This window comes from Ictidomys tridecemlineatus, chromosome 7, assembly GCF_052094955.1.
Source record: "Ictidomys tridecemlineatus isolate mIctTri1 chromosome 7, mIctTri1.hap1, whole genome shotgun sequence".
In the NCBI taxonomy this organism is placed as follows: domain Eukaryota; kingdom Metazoa; phylum Chordata; class Mammalia; order Rodentia; family Sciuridae; genus Ictidomys; species Ictidomys tridecemlineatus.
Window position 1 is genome coordinate 19,312,825 of NC_135483.1, and position 19,632 is coordinate 19,332,456.

The 19,632-nt window shown below is 42.0% G+C and overlaps 1 protein-coding gene across 1 annotated transcript in view; it reads right to left on the reverse strand.

The window, feature by feature from the left end:
* Deptor (DEP domain containing MTOR interacting protein) overlaps window positions 1–19,632 on the reverse strand; it is a 137,564-nt gene that overhangs the window by 24,940 nt on the left and 92,992 nt on the right. Inside the window, exons 6-8 of the mRNA XM_005316200.5 lie at window positions 19,227–19,361; window positions 15,155–15,225; window positions 12,110–12,214 (exon numbers count right to left, since the gene is read on the reverse strand). Coding sequence (XP_005316257.2) covers window positions 12,110–12,214; window positions 15,155–15,225; window positions 19,227–19,361 — 311 coding nt within the window. The remainder of the gene's footprint in view (window positions 1–12,109; window positions 12,215–15,154; window positions 15,226–19,226; window positions 19,362–19,632) is intronic.

Sequence of the window (19,632 nt, forward strand, 5' to 3'; positions counted from 1 at the left end):
GCACAATATCAAATTGTGCAAATGTATCACACACATGTGCCCAACTTTTTTCCTGGGATTAAGGTCTATAACTATCATCAGATCCTCAAAGAGGCACATGATCTCCAAATAATGTTAAGAATCAGAGGAATCTGCCGGGCATGCTAGCACACACATGTAATACCAGCAGCTCCAGAGGTAGTAGGATCACGAGTTCAAAGCCAGCCTCAGCAACTTAGTGAGGCCCTAAGCTATTCAGCGAGACCCTCTCTAAATAAAATATTAAAAAGGGCTGGGGATGTGGCTCAATGGTTAAGCACCCTTGAATTCAATCCCCATCCCTGCCCCTACCCCGCCCCCCCCCCAAAAAAAAGAATCAAAGGAACCTTCCCAACTCTTAAGTTTTCTGATTATTAGTAGTGGAAATAATGCTTTGGAAACTCCAAAGCCATTTATTTATGGGTGGATTTCAAACATTTTTTTGGCAAAGATATCTTTACCCTATGATAGTTCTTTTATAAAGTTCTTCAATGTAAAACACTAGATTTGAGTCAAAATCAAAAGCTGAGCTAATACCCATTACACATTGTCAATGCTGCCTTTACTTCCTAAAAATCAAGTTGGTTGGAAAGTGGTCTCAGAAGACCAGCCTTGTGGGATTTGGGACATCCTTGAGGCCCTGCCAATCTGGAGGCTTTCTGTACATTCCACAACGGTGCTGGTGGGAGAAGTATGTTGTGCTGGAGGATGGATGGGGAAGAAAATGAAGCCTTGGGGCAAAAGGAAAAAATTCTTAACTATGGAATTCAACCTGAGTAAGAATGTGAGCCACTGTCACACAAAGCACAGAGTAAGGAAAAAACAGATGCTAAGCCCTGAGTGGAACAAAGTGTCTGCTGATGCTGAGTCCAGACTTTGCTTAAGGCTCTCTACAATCGCATCATCAGGATCTACACATGGTCTCCTGGGATTCTAGGGTTCAGGCTTTTAGATCAGATCAACAGCAAATATTCATTCAGGAGACCTGCTAAAATGCTGATTTTTCAAATGCATCCTAAAGGTGAACTGTTTTGAGCTGCTCTAATCCTTGGAGTACAGAAAATTCAGAGACAAGCATATGTTCTTCCTTGTTTCCAAAACGCAATACTTTCAGTTTTAAAAATTTTATTGATATGAACTTATCACTTCCTCAAAATGCCATCTATTGGTATTATATTCTTGGAGAATATGGCTTTACAGTACGAGCCCATGTAGAGTGGCCCCTAGTGTAATATTGTGCTCAGGCTACAAGATTTATCTAAATCCCTACAATACAAAGGGAACTTCTGGCCTATGCCTTCATTTGAGATAATCAGCTCCATACATGAGCAATAACAATTCCAAAGCACAGGATCAAGTTCCCAGCATACATGAATTCATATTCAAGTCTTGACCTTATGTGAATTTCTTAGCCTCTCTGAATCTTATTTTTTTCCATCTGTAAAAATGGAGACAATAACTATGTCTGAGGATTATTATCTTAAATGGTAAGACAGATATAATATACCTAGCATGGTGCTTGGTGCTTCATATCACTCAGCAAGTATTGCTTTAATATATCGTAGAGCTTTTATCAGTTATCCATTAAACCTACTGAAAGAGGAGAATATGTTTCCAATCATTAAGTGAAAAAAAAATACCTTTTTAGTAATGTCTATAGGTTCAGTGCCATCTGTGACTTTTGTATCCATTATATTAACTGAATATCTGTTGACATGCTCAAATCCTTTTAGAAAACAAAAATGAGACTCGTTCGCTCAAGATACATTTTAGAAGCATCTTAAACTAGAGGAAAAAGAGAAAAGCATGGCTGATTTCTAGATTTCTGGCCCAGGCAACTGGGTGGATGTTGATGTTATTTATTGAGATGGAAGAGAGAGGAGGAGGTTCAGGAATGTGCAAAACAAAGCCTTCAATCAACTCAATACCCAGAATTTCTATTCCAGGGATCTGACCTTGTGGCAAACCAATGTTCCCACTTCAGTTTCCGTCATTTCAATTACTCTTACAGGCTCTCTTGGAGGACCCCAAGTTCTAACAGTAATACCATTTCATCTGGCAGAAGATATGATGGGTAGAATTAAGCTAAAGGCAAAATGACAGACTCGATGCATGTTTCAGCGTCGTCACTGTGGAAGTCTGACAATGGATGAAATGTGTAAATATGTAAACATCTGTAATGTAGGAACGGAAGCCTTGCCTTCAGGAATGTTCCTTTCAAATACATGTTTTCCACAGTTTATAATTAAATATTTGTGTGTAATAGATATTTGCAGGTCATTAATAGCTGCCTCATCACTAAATCTGAAGCCCCTGACCTTGCTGCCTTTGCTTCCTACTGGACCCCCTGTGCCTGCTATAGGGTATCACATATGGTAGGTACTCCGTAAATATGTGTTGTAGGATATTTGTGAAGGTTTTTTTTGGGGGGGATAGGTCATGACAGAAATTATTAGTTGTCCCCCAATATCCACTATCCTCTCTTTATTAATAGAACCCCCATTTTTTTCTGGACATGGCAACTGTATTTATTTCCTAGGGTTTCTGTAACAAAGTCCCCCAAATTGGATGGCTTAGAATAACAAAAGAATATTTTGTCTCACAGCTCTGGATGCTAGAAGTGTGAAATCAAGTTGTCACCTTGCTCTCTCTGATGGCTCCAGAATTGAGTCCTTCCTTGGTTTGTCCAGGTTTTATTTTTAAGTTTGTAAGCGGTCCTTGGCATTCCTTAGCATGTAGCTCCATCGCTCCTGTTATGTGGACATCTTCTCCCTGGGGGTCTTCCCATCGTCTTTTTGTGCATCCGTCCCTACGTCCAGTTTCTTCTTCTTATAAGGACACTAGTCATATTAGATTGGGGTCACTCTAATAACCTCATCTTAACTTTACCTCAGTCCCTGTTTCCAAATAAAGTCAACTCAACTTCTGAGGCACTAGGGGTTAGGACTGGAGGACGGTCCCCAATTAAAGTACAATGTGAATTTGCAACTGCCACTCAAAATAAAATGTCCATTCCCCATATTTTCTTGCATCCAAGCCATGTGTGGTTATATTCTAGCCATTGGGATATAAAAGAAGTAGTATGTGCAACTCCCAGAAAGTATTTTAAATGAGGGGCAGTGCCCTCTGCTTCCTTTCTTCCCTGCAGAGTGGCTAGGATGCAAACCTAATCACTATCATGTCAGTAGTTATGTTAGACCATGAAGTGACCTTGGAAATGGAAGATGGAACACAGTGAAAAGACAAAATAGGTGATCAAAATCACAGAGACACAATTCAGCCATGGGCTGCTTTCCTTCCAGCATTTACATGACAATAGTAACTATATATGTTGAAGGATTTTATGTCTTTTGAAGGATTTGGTCACTCATAACTTAATCAAAACAGATATAGTCTGAAATATAGAATCTTCTGAGCCACCTGCCTCATCCTAGTAGATAAAGACACTACTGTGCTTGTCTTTAATCCCCAAGATGCTTGGATTGGTCAATGCTATGGACTGAATGGGGTGCTCCCCTCACCCTACCCCTCTATTCATATATTGACACCCCAACCCCCAGTGCAACTGTATTTCAAATAAGGAAGTAATTAATGTTAATGACGTCATAAAGGGGGAGCCCTGATAGGATTAGAAGAAGAGACACCAGATATTCTGCTCTGGTCTGTTTAGCATGATCCATATTGCATGGTCCACAGTCTAGAACACAAATTACATTTGCTCATGACTTTTATAAGCCCCCTTTTGGAGATGAAGAATTTGAGGCTGAGACTTTAAGCAACTATCCTTGTTACTAAGAAAAAGTGGTGAAGCTGGGACTCAAACCCAGGAGTCTGACACTGAAGTCTGGACTATCCATCACATGACCTAGCGGCAATAACACACTTGAGTCTCAAGTTCTAGGTGAAGGTGGACATGGGCCTGAAGAGAGTGGGGAAGAGATGGGCCAGATGAAAAGAATGAGAGGATGGCCAGAAGAAACAGAGATGCTCCTGGACATTTCTGGAAGTGGAAAATGGCATGTGGGGACAGGGCTACCAATGGCCAAGATGAAGCTAGTCAGGCAGAGCCTGCGTCCCTATATCCAGCGGAGTGGGATGGTGGCTCTCAAGACGAGGTGAGGAATAGAAATGTGGGGAAATGGAAAGTAGTATGTGCAACTCCCAAGAAGTATTTTTAAATGAGGGGCAGTGCCTCCTTTCTTCCCTTCAGTGTGGCTAGAATGCAAACCCTCATCACTATCACGTCAGCAGTTATGTTAGACCATGAAGTGACCTTGGAATGGGCAGGGCAGAGCACAGGGCATCTGGACTGGCAAGCATGACATCCAGAGGCACTAAGACAAAGTCCAAGACTGAAGAGGTATTCAGCTTTATTTTATAAACTGGCTGTAGCTGGGCTCTTAGAGATGCACCCATGTATTATTCAGAGTGGGACGGAGGGGAGGACCAGGTGCCCAGTCTGGTAAGGGGCTCTGTTCACCACCTCCCTCAACCCCTCACCTAGCCCTGAGGAAGAGCCACAAAGGTCCTCAGTCAGCAGACGAGAGAGAGAGGGGCCGGGGAAGCTAAATGATGTGCCAAACCTTACACAGGCAGGAGGAGGGGCGAATGGAGCCATCTGACTCCAAAAACCCAATTTCTTATGACAGAAATCATATCCATGGCTGCCTCTGGTGGAGGGGCTGACATGAAAGAGACGTGAAGAGTTTCCTGGAGTGACATGTCCTACAATCTGACTGGTAGTGACACTAGCGTGCACATCTGACCAAACCTGTAAACTACACACTTAAAAGCCATGTGCATTATTGCATGAAAATTATGCCTCAATTCAGAACATAATTTTATAAAGCTCTTGAACCTCTTCCTTCCTCTAAATCATGCTTTCTCAAGGAGGAAAGGGACATAGTCCCTAAAGAACAAACATTGCTTCTTAGAGTATGAAAAATGTATATATGTGTGTGTATATATGTGTGTGTGTGTGTGTGTGTGTGTGTGTGTGTATTGATTAAATCATTTTGACTAATTTGGCAGTACTGGAGGTTGAACCCAGAGACACTGTATTATTGAGCTATATCCTCTATCTTTTTATTTTTTATTTTGAGACAGGGTCTTGTTAATTTGCGTGGGACCTTGCTAAGTTGCTGAGACTGCCCTTGAACTTGCAATCCTCTTGCCTTTGCCTCCTGAGTTGCTGGGATTAGAGCTGTGAGCTGTTTCACCAGCTTATCCTATTTTTAAGTATAAAGCATATGTGCATTTGTATAGACATATATAGTAGAATATATATATATATCCACACACTGTATACATATATACAGTAGAACATAATAGATAAACAGGTACTCTGTAAATCATTGCGATCTACATTTCACAGGGAGGGATAACTAGAAAAAAACATGTCTTAGACATATTCCTCATGGGGTGAATCATAAAAAAAAAAAAAAGGCAAGAAACTTCCTTAATCCACAGCTCCCTCCTTCCCAATTCTCCTCACACTGCAGTCTGGTTATGACTTTCATTCTTTTCTGCAAGACACCATGCTACCTTCTGGGTTCCCTCCATACAGAATAAAACCTGTGTGTGTGTGTACCCATGTGAACACCCAATCCTGTGCACACCCATACACATGCAGGGTGCACACACTTAGCAGGTTTCTGTTCATTCTTTGGGTTTCAGCTCAGGCCTTCTTTCCCCTGAAGGTCGGGGAGTGTTCCTGCTCATTCCCCCTTTATTCTGCAAAAGCAGAAGCATCAGGTTTTTCCCCCCTTTCCTTTCCTACAGTAATTCTACTTTCATTAGGGGGAAGTGTTTGCTTAATGTCTCTTTTTCTTCTCTCGACTGTAAATCCCAGGATGGCCTAACCTAATGCCAAGCACATGGTAGAGGTGAATGTGCATTTGAGGACTGTTGGAGCCTGGCACAGGGGAGGCTCCCTGCTAAGGAAGGGGACAGAGCAGGAGATGATGTGAGTCTGAGCCCGGGAAGTGGCCCTCGCTTATTGGCAGGTCCCTCCCAGGCAAAGGAGTTGTCTCTTCCCTCCCAGGCCTGCCCAGTGGCAAGTGGAGGATTCTCGTCCCCACTATTCCTGTCACCCTCTGCAAGGGCCAGCCAAGGCACAGAGCAGCCTGAAGTCACCTGGAAAGGAGCTACTTTCAAAAACATCAAGTGAAGTCACTTAAAAAAAAATCTCTGTGGATGGTCATCCCATAATTTACTTTAGTGCCCAAATTGACTTGGCCAATTAGGTAAGAACCTGGCCTCTTTTGGTGCAGTAGGTAAATTCCATGAAATGACACAGTACTCTGTCCCTGGGGAGAAAAGATCAATGGGCAGGATTTTGAAAAAAAAAATTTTTTTCTATGTGAAAAAACAAGTCAATTTTTAAGAGGGGGAAAAAAGATATAATGGCCACTAATTCCTTATTCTGACTCAGATAGTTCTGTTTCTATATAAACATGCAAAGAAATAAGTAAACAGAGAAAAGAGATGGAGTCAGTCCACATCCATCAATTCATCACAGCAGGAAACAAGAAAAGAAGCCAGGAGTCTTGAAATCCCTCTGAGACTTGGCACGGGGCAGCATGAAAACTGGAATACTGCTTCTGGCAGGATTTAATTATTCCCACAAGAAAAATAAACTTTCCAGAAAAAAGCAAGGATATCTTTTGTCCTGTATTTGTAAATATGGCTCAGATTCCTTCGTAGCCTAAAGGCTCAACCGTTGGTTCTAACAAGTGTTTCATTTAACTAACGAAAGTAAGTATTTTAGATTTTTCACTTGGATGACACTGTGAGATCTAGTCCTCACCTAAGTAAGGGGACAGTGCCAGGGACTAAAACTACTCATTTGATCTTCTTCAAGCCAACCCAGATGAACATGTGACCACTTTACCAATGCACTTTGCATAGAATGTACAGTCTCTGCACAGGAGACATGAAAGGTCATGAATCCAAAAGCAGTCTACCTAGGATTTAAGATTTTAATGGGACACATCATCTATTGGGCTGTGCCTCAGTTTGTATTTCTTGAACTAATACTATGAGAAGCATGTGGATTTGAATCTAGCTCTTGATATTTACAAACTGGTAATTAGGAAGGGATTAATTGGGTTTCCTCACTTGTGAAGTAGGGAGACTGTAAGCCACCCATCTTCAAAAGTCAAGACCATATATGGGAAAGGCCCAAGTTCATGATACAGGTGGCTCCGTATGTAAGTTCCCTGAACCTTTTGTAGAATAACACAGAGGCGGGGCCTTCAGGAAGGGATTAGGTCATGAGAGTGAATGGGACTGGTGCCTTTATAAGAAGACCACAGGAAGACTTGCTCTTCTCTCTGCTCTATGACGTGTGAGGAAACATCGAGAAGATGGCCTTTGAAAACCAGGTAGCAGGCCCTGACAGACAATGGATCCGCCAGTATCTTGATCTCGGACTTTCCAAACAAATGCTTGACATTTACAAAACCTCCCAGTGTATATTATTATTATTGGACACAATACCTTTATTTTATTTATTTATTTACTTATTTTTATATTGGTGCTGAGGATTAAACCCAGTGTCTCACACATGTTAGGCAAACACTCCATCACTGAGCTACAACCTCAGCCCCTAGTTTATAGTATTTTTGATACAGCAGACTGAAATGACTAAGAGAGCAGGGTGAGATGATGAAGAGCAGCTGGTGGAAGACAGGGGAATATCACAGGATATTTAAGGAAGGCTTCTCTGAAAAGTCAACATGGAACCTGAGATTAGAAAGACAACAATGGAACCAGTCATCTTTCTTCAAGTAGGAACAAACCTGATATTTGGGAAGCACAAAGAGAAAGTCAGGGGTACTATAAGCAACACAGTGCAGGAGATGAGGTTCTGATCTGCAGAACCAGATCAAGGACTCTGCAGCCCACAAAAGACATCTGGAGTTTATTCTCATTGTGACAGGAAGCCATTAGAGCATTAATGGCCAGAGTCAATGAATTAGATTTACTTAAGAGCTGGACATAGGCGCGATCCTGAGATACTAGTGAAATGTAAAAAGTCTGCCTGGTTAGAAAGAAGGCTGCTTATTAGAGGATCATGTAGGTTAAGATGATCATAGCGTGGTCCAGAAATGGAGTTAACTGGAGTGATAGAGAGGACAGATATCCTAAAATTGCTGCTCCCTCAGGATATTAGTATTTTGCTGTAGCCATTAAATGGGCTCACGAAGAGAAGGGCCAGCAAGGTACAGGCACAGAGAAGACCCTCAGGAAACCAGGGTTCCTTTTCATGTTTTCTCCCTTCTCCTTTGTATTGAAAGGAGTAGTGCTGGTGAAATTCCCAAAGATGAGTGAAAAGTCAGCAAATAGAAAATGTGGGGAAGAAGGAGATACAAATGTGCAGCCATGGGTGCAACCACACCTTTGACCCTCTGCATATTTCGTGCTCCACTTTAGAGCTGTAGAAACATAAGCAGACCTTCCCCTTAGGCCCCCCAAGAGAACTGCAAAATCAGGTTGGTGGAAACAAGCCTTCAGTATTACATTATACAACTGGCTGCTTATGAAACTGAAACATTCTGTTACTAACACAAGTGGTAAAATATGAGATAGTTTAGTAAGTGTTTTAGGTCAGAGAATCATGAACAAACTATCTCTAATGAATAAACACAGCTAAATTATTTGAAGGGCATGACAATCACCATCATTTTCATTTAACCAACAAACCAATAGTGCATTCAAAACTATATCTCTATGAGTTTCATTCCAAAATAGTTTGGCCAAAGGCATCTTCTAACAGTTTGAGAGCTATCTTAACCAAATGGAAGACTCCATTTGAGTGTTTCTCTTAAGTGATAAAATGATATGTTAAATAACTGAAACAAAATTAGCCCTCTGCAAGATTAGAAATTTAATATGCTGATTTGTTTTATTAATTTCCAAGAAGGAGATGAAGTGTGTGCAGTTTAAAATGGTTTTAAGTTGGATGAGGAGGCACACACCTGTTGTCAAGAGCCATGGTGGACTATGTATGGACCAAAACTGGCATTGTAGTCAGTGAATAGGAAGGTCTGGTATCTGGAAACTTCCAGTGGCACTTGTGCTGGTTAAGACAGCCCAGATACATATGTGTTCTATTCAGCTCCGCCAGGTTCCATACAGCACCAGAGATGGGGTGACCTGCGGCAGCCACCTAGCCACACAGACTCCCAGAAATAGGTGCGGCTTCCCAAGATGCCAATCAAGCTGTCCACTGCAAGACACCAAAAAGAAAGACTCTACCCACTGAAACCTATCCCCGCCTTTGATGCTCTCCCTTAAATAAAGAATCAGAGCCATTTTCTAACTGTTCTGTTCCAGCTTCCACCAGGACTGGGAGAACCCATCTGGCGCTCCCTTAAAACTAATTTTGACTTTGTCTTATTTCTTCACTAATTATTTCAGACTTTAATTCTCCTGTGGCTTATTCCTTCCTGTTCAGTAAGAATTACCCTGTCAAGGTGCTGGCTGCTTTGTGTTAGCCTATAATCCTAGCAACTCCAGATGCTGAGGCTAGAGGATCAGAAGTTCAAATTCAGCCTTGGCAACTTGGAGAGACCCTGTCTCAAAATTTTAAAAAATTTAAAAGAAGAGCTGGGGATATGGATCAGTGGTACAGCACCCCTGGATTCCATTCCCAGTACTGCAAATAAAATAAAATGCGATAGAATACAAATAAAGCTACTTTTAAGTAGAGAAGCTCAGGATAGAACATTCTGCTGAATAAGAGAGCTATATTATGCAATTGCAGAAGAGCTGCTCTGATGAATTCTATACAGCTCCAGGATATAGGAAAACCATTATAAACTTCCAAGGAAAATAAAAATATAACCATATGATGTATTAGTTTATAAAATAAAAAATACATATATCAGGAAACCCATTTATCCAGGTACATACAGCAAATAGTTAATTAACTGACATGTCAATTATGCATGTTAATTGACAGAGATGAACTAGAATCAATTAAATTCCCTATACACTTGGCTAGGCAAAGCAAGTTCTTCAGTTGCAATATAAATCTACTGTTTTCCTCAAAGGAAATGTGCTTAAAGCCAAGTCCTCACGTGAATGAATGCACGCTCAGCACCGAAGCTCTCTGCCAAAATCATCCATACTGGGTACTTTACTGTGGAAATAAAATGTAAGATCCTTCCCACAGCCAAGAGTTCCATTAGAAAATGAGAAATTCAGCCTCGGCACAGTCACAAGTGCTTGCCCTTTATGTTCCTAGCCAACTTTCCTGCTGAGTTTCTTTGGTGCTGTGCCTGCTGTGGTATACTGAGAAGGTAGGGAAGGTCTTCTGAGGATTCCACAGCTGCCATGGGGCACAGGGCACAGCAGGACTGTGCCTCCCCCATTCGGACAAGGTCGTGAAATCAGGGTGCAGGGCCAGCACCTGATCACACCAGCCTGATTACCTAGACTGGCACTAAAGGTGAAGCTCTTTGCTCCCCCTTTTCCCCCAGGGTGTACACCAACGCCAGAGGGCACATGCTGGAAACCAGACAGGTGGAGAATCCAATCACACCTGTTGCTGCACCAGAAAAAGCCTGATGGGAGAGGATGAAGGCACTGATGAGTGAATGGTGAGAGTGATCTACAGCTTTCCAGCTTGCTGAACCCTCCCATGTCCCCGATAACTGAGATCAATATGCCCTGGGAAATGTTTCACAGATGACAGAACAAAACTGTGCTAGATAAAGGTGTTTCGAAGCTCTGAGAAAAAAAAAAATCAATGCTTTCAATATTCTCTTTCATTTCTGTTATAAAGACAATGTATTTCCATATATGCATACGAGAAGTCTAGAAAAATAAAAATCAAAATGTAAATGGTACTACTCCACCGGGTGCTAATTATACATCCAGAAGGCTGCTTTTAGAATGTTATATAGTTGTCATTTCTGGATTAAGAAAGATGATAGGCAATTTCAACTTTTTTTAGGCTTGTCTGTGTTTTCCAAATTTTCTTGGACACACATCACTTTAATACCAAACAATATGTAAAATTATTGCCAGAAAATCTTTGAATTCATTCAATATTGAATTGATATTTGTGTAGCTGTTTGTACTTTATCAAGTATGTCCATATATATAATCCATAAAAGAGTTAAGGGAAAGATTAATGCCATTTCAGAGAAGAGGAAATAGGTTCTGAGATGTCACCAAACTTGCTCAAAAAGCCAGTAACTAGCAGAATCAAGATATGAATATTGTTCTCTTCAAATTCCATGAATTTTTTTCTCAATATGTGCTCATTAGGGTCTGGTATGATCTACTGATGGCATATAATCCACAGAATAGACCTTGTCTACAACACAAACAGCAGATTTTGATATGAGATTTAAGCAAAAAGAAATATATGTTTATGTAAATATATATAAATAAATAAATACACTTGAGTATGGTGGTGCATACCTGTAATCCTAGCGGCTGGAGAGGCTGAGACAGGAGGATCACAAGTTCAAAGCCAGCCTCAGCAACTTAGCGAGTTGCTAAGCAACTTAGTGAGACCCTGTCTCTAAATAAGATACAAAATAGGGCTGGGGGTGTGGCTCAGTGATTGAGTGCCCCTGAGTTCAATCCCCAGCATCCCTCCCCACTGAGAAAAAAAAATTAAAATTAAAATATATATATATATATATATTTTTCCTCTCCTCTAAATTCAGCATTAAGAAAAGAAATGTGGAAAAAAAAAGAAAGAAAAACAATGAGAGTTTGGAGAATACAAAGCAGAGGCAGGAAGTGGGCAAACCTTCTTCTCTGGTTGCTGCATGATATGCTCTTATCTTCATCTCGACCCCATTCAGAAAGGAAAAAGAAAATTTGACAAAAATGGAACAAAAACACTTAGGGAGAGAAAGTACAGATGGCATCAAATAATTAAATAAGGCTGGAAGTGTTCACACTGGGCTGTTAAAGGAGAGGGAAGACCCGGGACAGGTAAAGGGTGTGGAGATTAGAAATTGAAAGGGCACAACCTGAGAGGGCTTTGGATCCCATGACAGAATTGCAGCCAACGCAGGCCCAACCCAGGACAGATAGAAACCAAGTCAGAAAGGCCTGGGAATACCTTCATTCCTGCTGCCGCTGCAGGGCCACTGGGATCCACAGCCTGGATGTGGCATGGCTTACTTCCTCTTACCACAAAGCCCCAGCCAACCGCATCGCCAACAATCTAGAGAAGAAAACCACAATTAGCAATCGGCAGGCAGTCCCTGGCAATTTGCCTGTCCTGCCAAGAGACAGAAAACCAGCACAGGATTAAGCATGTGCCATGACACATCTTTCTCCACTTCCTCGCCACCTTGTTAAGGGGATGGAATACGTTGCTTCTATCATGAGAGCAGGCAGAGCTCCGTGGAAAATGTGGTTGAGAAACAGAACCTGTTTGGCAGAAGGAAGTTGCTTTTGGGAGGGCACTACTCAATAAATAATTGGCAGACTGCCTCTTTCTTAGGCTGCTCGACGAGTCAATATCAAAATCTAGTAGAAGGTTTAGAAGATCTTAAAAACATGGTTGTAATTTCTCTCCAAATCCAATCTCTACCCCAAGTTTGTCTTTTCCATCTGGATCCAAACGATACACTATTATCTAGCTATGTCACTCATGTCTGGAATAACATTTTAAATTACTAATAATGAGAAATATGAAGAGCCTAGTATTTCTTGAAACAACTTTCTATACCAAGAAAATAAAGTGATCCAGGCGCAGTGGCATGCACTTGTAATTCCAGTGCTGCTGAAGACTTCCACAGGAGGATTGCAAATTTGAGGTCACCCTGGGCAACTCAGAGAGACTGTCTCAAAAGAGAAAAATAAAAAGGGCTGGGAATATAGCTCAGTGGTAGAGCACCTCTGTGTTCAATTCCCAGTACCAACAATAGAAACAAAGAAAGAAGGGAAGAGAAAAAGGAGGTGAAAAGGTACATAAAGTTCTCAATTCATAAGTAGACTCCAATCCAAAAGTTATTTTAGAAATAGTACATAAACTTTTCCTATAGAATCACTAATATAATTGGCAGTTACATTCCCTGGGGGCTCTAAGACTCATCCTTAACATATACGTTAGTTGAAATACAGATGAAACACATTCACAATCAATTACTAGCAATGCTGGCATAAAACTAAAAGCCTAAAACAAATACAATCCACCGTCTCTTCAAAGCTGGAGACTGAGGAAAGCAGGAATTTGGTGGAAATTCTCAAGATTCTTAATCACTTTAGCAATTTTAGGGTTTGCTATTATTTCGTTTATTATACAAAATTTCACTCCCAAATGCCTTTTCCCTGAATACAAATATATATCACTGCCTTCTCATGTTAAGTCCTCCAGCTCAGCAACAGAAGTAGCCACCAAAAAATGTTTGCATTATGTATGATTGTGGAAAGCTTGTGTGTGTGTGTGTGTGTGTGTGTGTGTGTGTGTGTGTGTGTTTCTCTACCTGAGGTAATGGAAAACAAGAGGAAAGAGAAGTGTATAAGAGGAAGTTGATGTAGACGTGAGGAATCTGAAAGGAAGGGGATGGGGGGAGGTGCTGTCAATCAGAAAACTTCCACATTCTGAAGAAAACCTCTGGGGCTAGAGGGAGGCAGAGTTAAGGCTGCAGGGCCTTTCCCCAGTAGGTCTTCAGGAGCCCCTCACAGCCACACAGGGCCCCAAATTAGATGCCTTCACAACTGGGGGTTTGCTGATATTGTAAAAGGCACCACTCTTTACAGTGGAACAATTTATTCGATTGTTCCCTTTTTCTACCTTAAGACTCTCCTACTGTCTTCAGTGATTTTTAAAATTAAGTGTAATGCAGAAGAAATTGTGGGCATTATTTGCACTACCATTTGTCTTAGAATTCCATAATTACATTAGCATAAGTGCATCATGGAAATCTCTTTTTAAAAGACATATCAAAAATAACTTAAGATACCAAAATACTATGTGAATAACAAGTGAATCATGTAAAGACCTAATGTGCTTTATGTTTTAGTGTCTTAGTGTCAAAAAAAAAAAAGCCTACTTTCATAATATGGAAAGCAGGCTGTGCCCTCTCTGAGTTATTTCATGATGTATAAAACAGCAGTGTTCAGGCTGGGCCTAAACCTGAGCTGCTCCATTTTGCAGTCTGCCATAAGCTACACAATGTTGAGTCTAAGTGCTCAGTAGAATGTCTCTATACCTTGTTTGTACAAACAGACAAACATAAAACAACCATAAGCCAAAAACTGATAAATTAATCACACTAATAAAAATGGCTATCTGTGGCCTCATCAAATTAATCAGAAGCACATGGACAGGTGTATCAAACTCATATGGGGGAAAAATAAAACAGGCTCATGAGCTTATCAAATACCCCAGACTTTTACTACTGAATGAAACAGCCCCCTACTTGAGGCCCAAAAAGGAGAAGCACCCTGAGTCTGGTCACGACAGCACCCTTTTCCTGTCACCTGTCACTTGTCCTAAGCTTGCCCAGGAAAACTCACAGTGATGAACCTCTGAATCTCTGTCCTTGGACTTTAGCAGAGCAGTTTCTCCTGCCAGTGATCACCATGCACACCCACTCCAAGCTAACATCTCAAGCTGACACTGTGAACCTGCTGTCCAGGCAGACCTTGGCCTAGCATAAGTTCCTGTGCTTTGACAGTTCTGCATCCCGACCACCTCCACTGACTCTTTGACTCTGCATTCATGTCTCTGCCTTTGCTCTCAGTGCAGCCTCCTGAACCCCAATGGCTGCCTTAACTTCTTCTTGACCTTTCTGTAAACTGTATATATAATTGTATAAAGTATAACTTGAGTGTTACAGATACTAGAAACTAAGATTAGAGTAAAAGAACCTGTGATCTCCTGGCTTATGACTACCAGGTGACCCACAAATATTCAGTGAACTGTCACTGATCAGCTGGTATAGCCTGTGAATTTACTGTTATTCAATAAATTGTGATATTCTTGAAAGACACGAATGTGTTTTGTTTATGTTAACACAGTTTGCTCACAACACATGTGAAAAACAAAGGAAATTTAGGACAAGTTTTCAATTCAGTCCATGAGCTACACATCAACATGTTGACATGACAGAAAAATGAGTATCACAGGAGAAAAAACAAGGCATAAGCCTACCGTGAACGTCTTCCTTGCGTATGGTGCCCCAGGAGTCAGGAGCTCCTCAGAAGTGACTGGCCTCTTGAGCACTGAGAAGCAGACACAGGGTCAGGGAATGAGTACCTGGAAGTCCTTCCTTCATTCATTCAGCAGATACTTACTGAACACCTGTTACGTGACCATCAGTGAACTACAGTGGCCAGGTCCCTGCCCCACTGTTAGTAATAAAATATCAGCAAACAAGTAAACCTAAACCCACCCACAGAGCTAAGGAGTTGGTGGGTAGCCAAAGGAATAGAAGCAGAAGGGACAAAGGACAGGGTCGAAGTTTTCCTATAAAGGAAAATGTCATGTTTTCTATTTTTCCCATTTCTCTCTTATAAATCTATTATGCATTTATATGTTTCAAAGGTAGGAAAAAATAGCTCCAGCAGTCTGAGAGTCAAGCTTTAAGCACTAACCAGATCCAACCCCATTCCCACACTGCCCTTGTCCCATGCATTAAAGCTCCTACTCATCGGGCTGGGGATGTGGCTCAAGCGGTAGTGCACACGCCTGGCATGTGTGCAGCCCAGGTTCGATCCTCAGCACCACATACAAACAAAGATGTTGTGTCCGCCGAAAACTAAAAAATAAATATTGAAATTCTCTCTCTCTCAAAAAAAAAAAAAGAGCTCTACTTATTTCCTAAATAACATAGGAACACAGGGCTACATATAATACTGCCTTGTGCCCAGAGTGATAATACTGGTGAATTTTTCTGAGAATTCAGCATGTCCTGAGTATAATGCTAGGTAACCCATTATTCAGTTAATTATTACAAGAGCTAATGAGTTAGGTTCGTCAGTATCCTCATTTTATTTGTGAGAAAACAAACCTAAAATAGTTAAAGTATTTATGGCCAAGGACCTAAAGCTAATTATCAGCTTCCAGAATTAGAACCAAAGTCAGATGTTGACTGTCCATGCCCACACTCTCAGCCACTGTGTTACACTGACCCCTTGCACTATGCTGTCTTGTAAGTAGACAGAAGGGCTCAGAAGCTCTGGAAGACAGTGGTGTGGTGTGGTGTCTGTGGTGTCTATTCATCTTAAGATGTCTGTTTTCAGCGGCTCACCTGTTGCTGTTGCCTACCAAGATGGAAAAGCCAGCAGCCAAATCCTGACCAGCCAGCTATAAAAAAACACCCACAAATAACTTTATCATCTGTTGTATGCCTATTAAGAACTGGAGAAAGGATTTCCCCTTCTTTCTAGAATAGTTGATCGGGGACAGAGACCATTCTAGTTTATATGAAAATCAGGGACTTAAGTGCCACAAGGAAATGGAAAGTGCCAGAGCCAGGCCAGCCTGGACAAGTGCCAGCTCTAATTCCCTTTGCAAGTGGCAACCAGAGGTCAGACACCAGCCCTGCACAAGTGGGCAGGAGTGTGGGGCAAGGCATGTGTGATTTCCAAGCAGCTGGGTCTTGTCTGTTGGGTGCAGCCCAGGCCTAACAAGATCTCTCAGTTAAAGGCAGTGAAATGCTTCTGCGGAGATGACAGATGGCTGAGATTACTACTTTTGCTCTCAGAAGCTTATAAAACAGCAAATGATTTTATGTTCACTAAACAAAAGGGAGTAGGTTAAATATCCAGCTGGGAACAGAATCTCTCAGTAGATGGAAAGGAGATAAGAAAAGTGGTCCATGTTGGAGGGCTGAGATATTTTTTAATCCTCCATGCCCCATAAATCCTCATGGAGTTTATGAATCTGAATACAGGACACCCTCACACTGACCATTTATTTTAATGTACTTTATTTCTTTATTACTTTGAAAAACTAGAAACTTTTGAGGCTTGAAAAAATATCCTTAGAGTCCTTTTTACATATCCTTGGAAGATAACATTTTAGCAGGATACTGATTATGGTCATAATAGCTATAGTTTTTTGGGCAGAATGTCTGGCTTAAGGCATTTTTTTTAATAAACTACCAAAAATACATATTGATGTTTCTGGGTGGTTAATTTTAAATTCTTTACTTTGAAGGCCTGTTTATCTGCTTGAGAAAAAAAAAAAAAGATCATAGATGAGCTCACAAAGTACTGGCCACCTTCACAAGGGTGAAGGAGAAGCTGGTCAGAATATGGGTAAGAAGTGAGATGCAGGAGCCACTACTGCTCCAGGCCTCAGGGACTCAAGAAAGGCAGCTTCCTCTTCTACCCACTTGTCAGTGAATTCTTCCCTCTGATCTGGGTGCAAGGGGAAAACAGGAAATAGTATAACCCACCTGGGAGCACACAGATGTGTTGCTAATTTAAATAATTAACCCTTTGCTCATATTTTATCATATGCAATCAAAAAAATAAATATCCAGCCTTGGTGGCACCCCCCTGCAATATCAGCTGAGGCAGGAGGATTGTAAGTTCGAGGCCAGCCTCAGCAACTTAGTGAGACCCTGTCTTAAGTAAAAAGTAAAAAAGGCAGTGAGTGTGCCTCAGTGGTTAAGCACCCCTAGGTTCAATCTCTGATATATAAAAAAAAAAGTTTTTTAATCTACCTATCCATCTGTGGGTGGGGGCTGTGGATGTAATTCAGTGGTAGAGCACTTGTTTAGCATGTGCAAATATATACATATGTATATACACAAATATAAATATATGTACATACACACACACACAAATATATATATGGAAAAATGGAGATAGCATGACTGTCCTTTTTTTGAAACTGAGATCTTTTGCTTTTAACTTTGAGGAGGCCTTTCAGGCTTCTACCCAGTTTTCAAATATCCTTCTTCTTCTTTTATTATTGTGCTGGGGATGGAACTCGGGGCCTAGCACACACTAGACAAGCCCTGAATATCCTTTTTCTAGAAAGTCCTTCTCCTTTCTCATTCTCCCTTATAAGCACACTCCAGTAACAGCAAAACATAGTAGAACATGGGTATTCAATAATTTTGCAGCCAAGACCAGGATGGAAGCAAGTTTCTTCATTTGCTTGCAAGTTTATTCTTGCCACCAGTTCTCGGAAGGCAGAGAAACAAAAGTGAGATCAGGAAAGGCAGCCACCTTCCCAGACAGCAGCATTGGATGACAAGTTCCTCTTTAAACCTTTTGAACAACATCTTTTAGCCCTTCATCTTATTATGTTTTGATTTTTCCTCCACGGGGATGAAGTGCTCGTTGAGCTAAGGGGTCATGGCCTCTCGTCTCTGTATCCCCAACATCTGATGCTGGGGAAACATGAACAGAAGGAACAAAGTTCCCTGAAAGGACACACTGAAGGGAAGGTGGAAAGTGCACTGAACAACTGGAGTTGAGGATGTTCTCAAGTGATGACTATAATGATGTCATACACCAGCTCATCCTGGGAAGAACAGTGAGGACCGGGCAGGTAGGGGGAGTGAGAAAGGGGTAATGTGGATGGATGGCAGGTTCCTGGGTGATGAGGTCAAGGGAGGATTGTTTCTTAGTATAAGTTCAACATTCTTTGAACCTGCATTTTTTTCCCAGGTATTCAGAGACCATAGAGGTCGATGAGTAGATTTTAAAAGTGTAAGGCACCCGGGAATTCCAGAGACAGGTGGATTTGCATAGATCCATTCTTCCTTAAGAGCACAAGCCTTCCTCCAGCCTGGGGAAGCGCTGTTTCTCCTATAGTGAGCAGCTGCCCCTCAAAGGCTGAGGGGCTCCTCCCAGCTGCTGGGAGAGCTCACAGCAGATGGCCCTCAGCTGTCTTTGGGAACCACTTCTCTGAAGAGAGTAACACTGGCCAGTCATGGCTTCCTCTCTGGGATAGCAACATTTAAAATCTGGTTAACTTGTGGGTGGGTACAAAAGCCCAGCCCTCTCAACACAACTCCATGTGACTCTACGGGGCCACCCAGTGCAGATTTTCCACTGGGGTCCAATGCAGCCTTCACTGAGACTGACTCGCCATCTAATTTCTCCTCTGCCCAGTTCTACTCTCTCCCCTAAGAGCCAGCTCTCACAAGATTCCTGCAGTCTCCCTCCATTTCAGGGAGACTTGTTCACCAGGGAACCCAGCCTGCCCATCTGTCCCAGTCCCCATAGCCAGGAGCAGGACCGCCCGCCTGTCGTGAACTCACCAGATTTGGGGTTGCAGAGCACAGGGGGGCTGCTGCTGAGGGTGGGGCTGCTACTGAAGTAGCCGCTGCTGCCACAGCTGCTCATGCTGCTCCTCCGCACTGCAGACACGATCTTGATCTCCTTGCTGGGGCTGACTGCAGAAGGGAAGACACACACAGTCATCCCGGGGGCCATCTGGGTTCCCTGGAGCACCCACGCTTCTTTCAGAGGCAAGGTACAGCAAAGCAAGGCACGTTGGCCAGGAAAACACACCCTGGCCTTGGAGTCAGAAAAGCAGGAACTTGGGGGGCAGCTCTGCCCACTTACAGCACAATTTGGCCACTGTCTTCAGTTCTCTGAGACTCGATTTCCCTGATGTAAAGTAACCATGGGAGCTCACAGGGTTAGTGCAAGCAGAAGGATTAT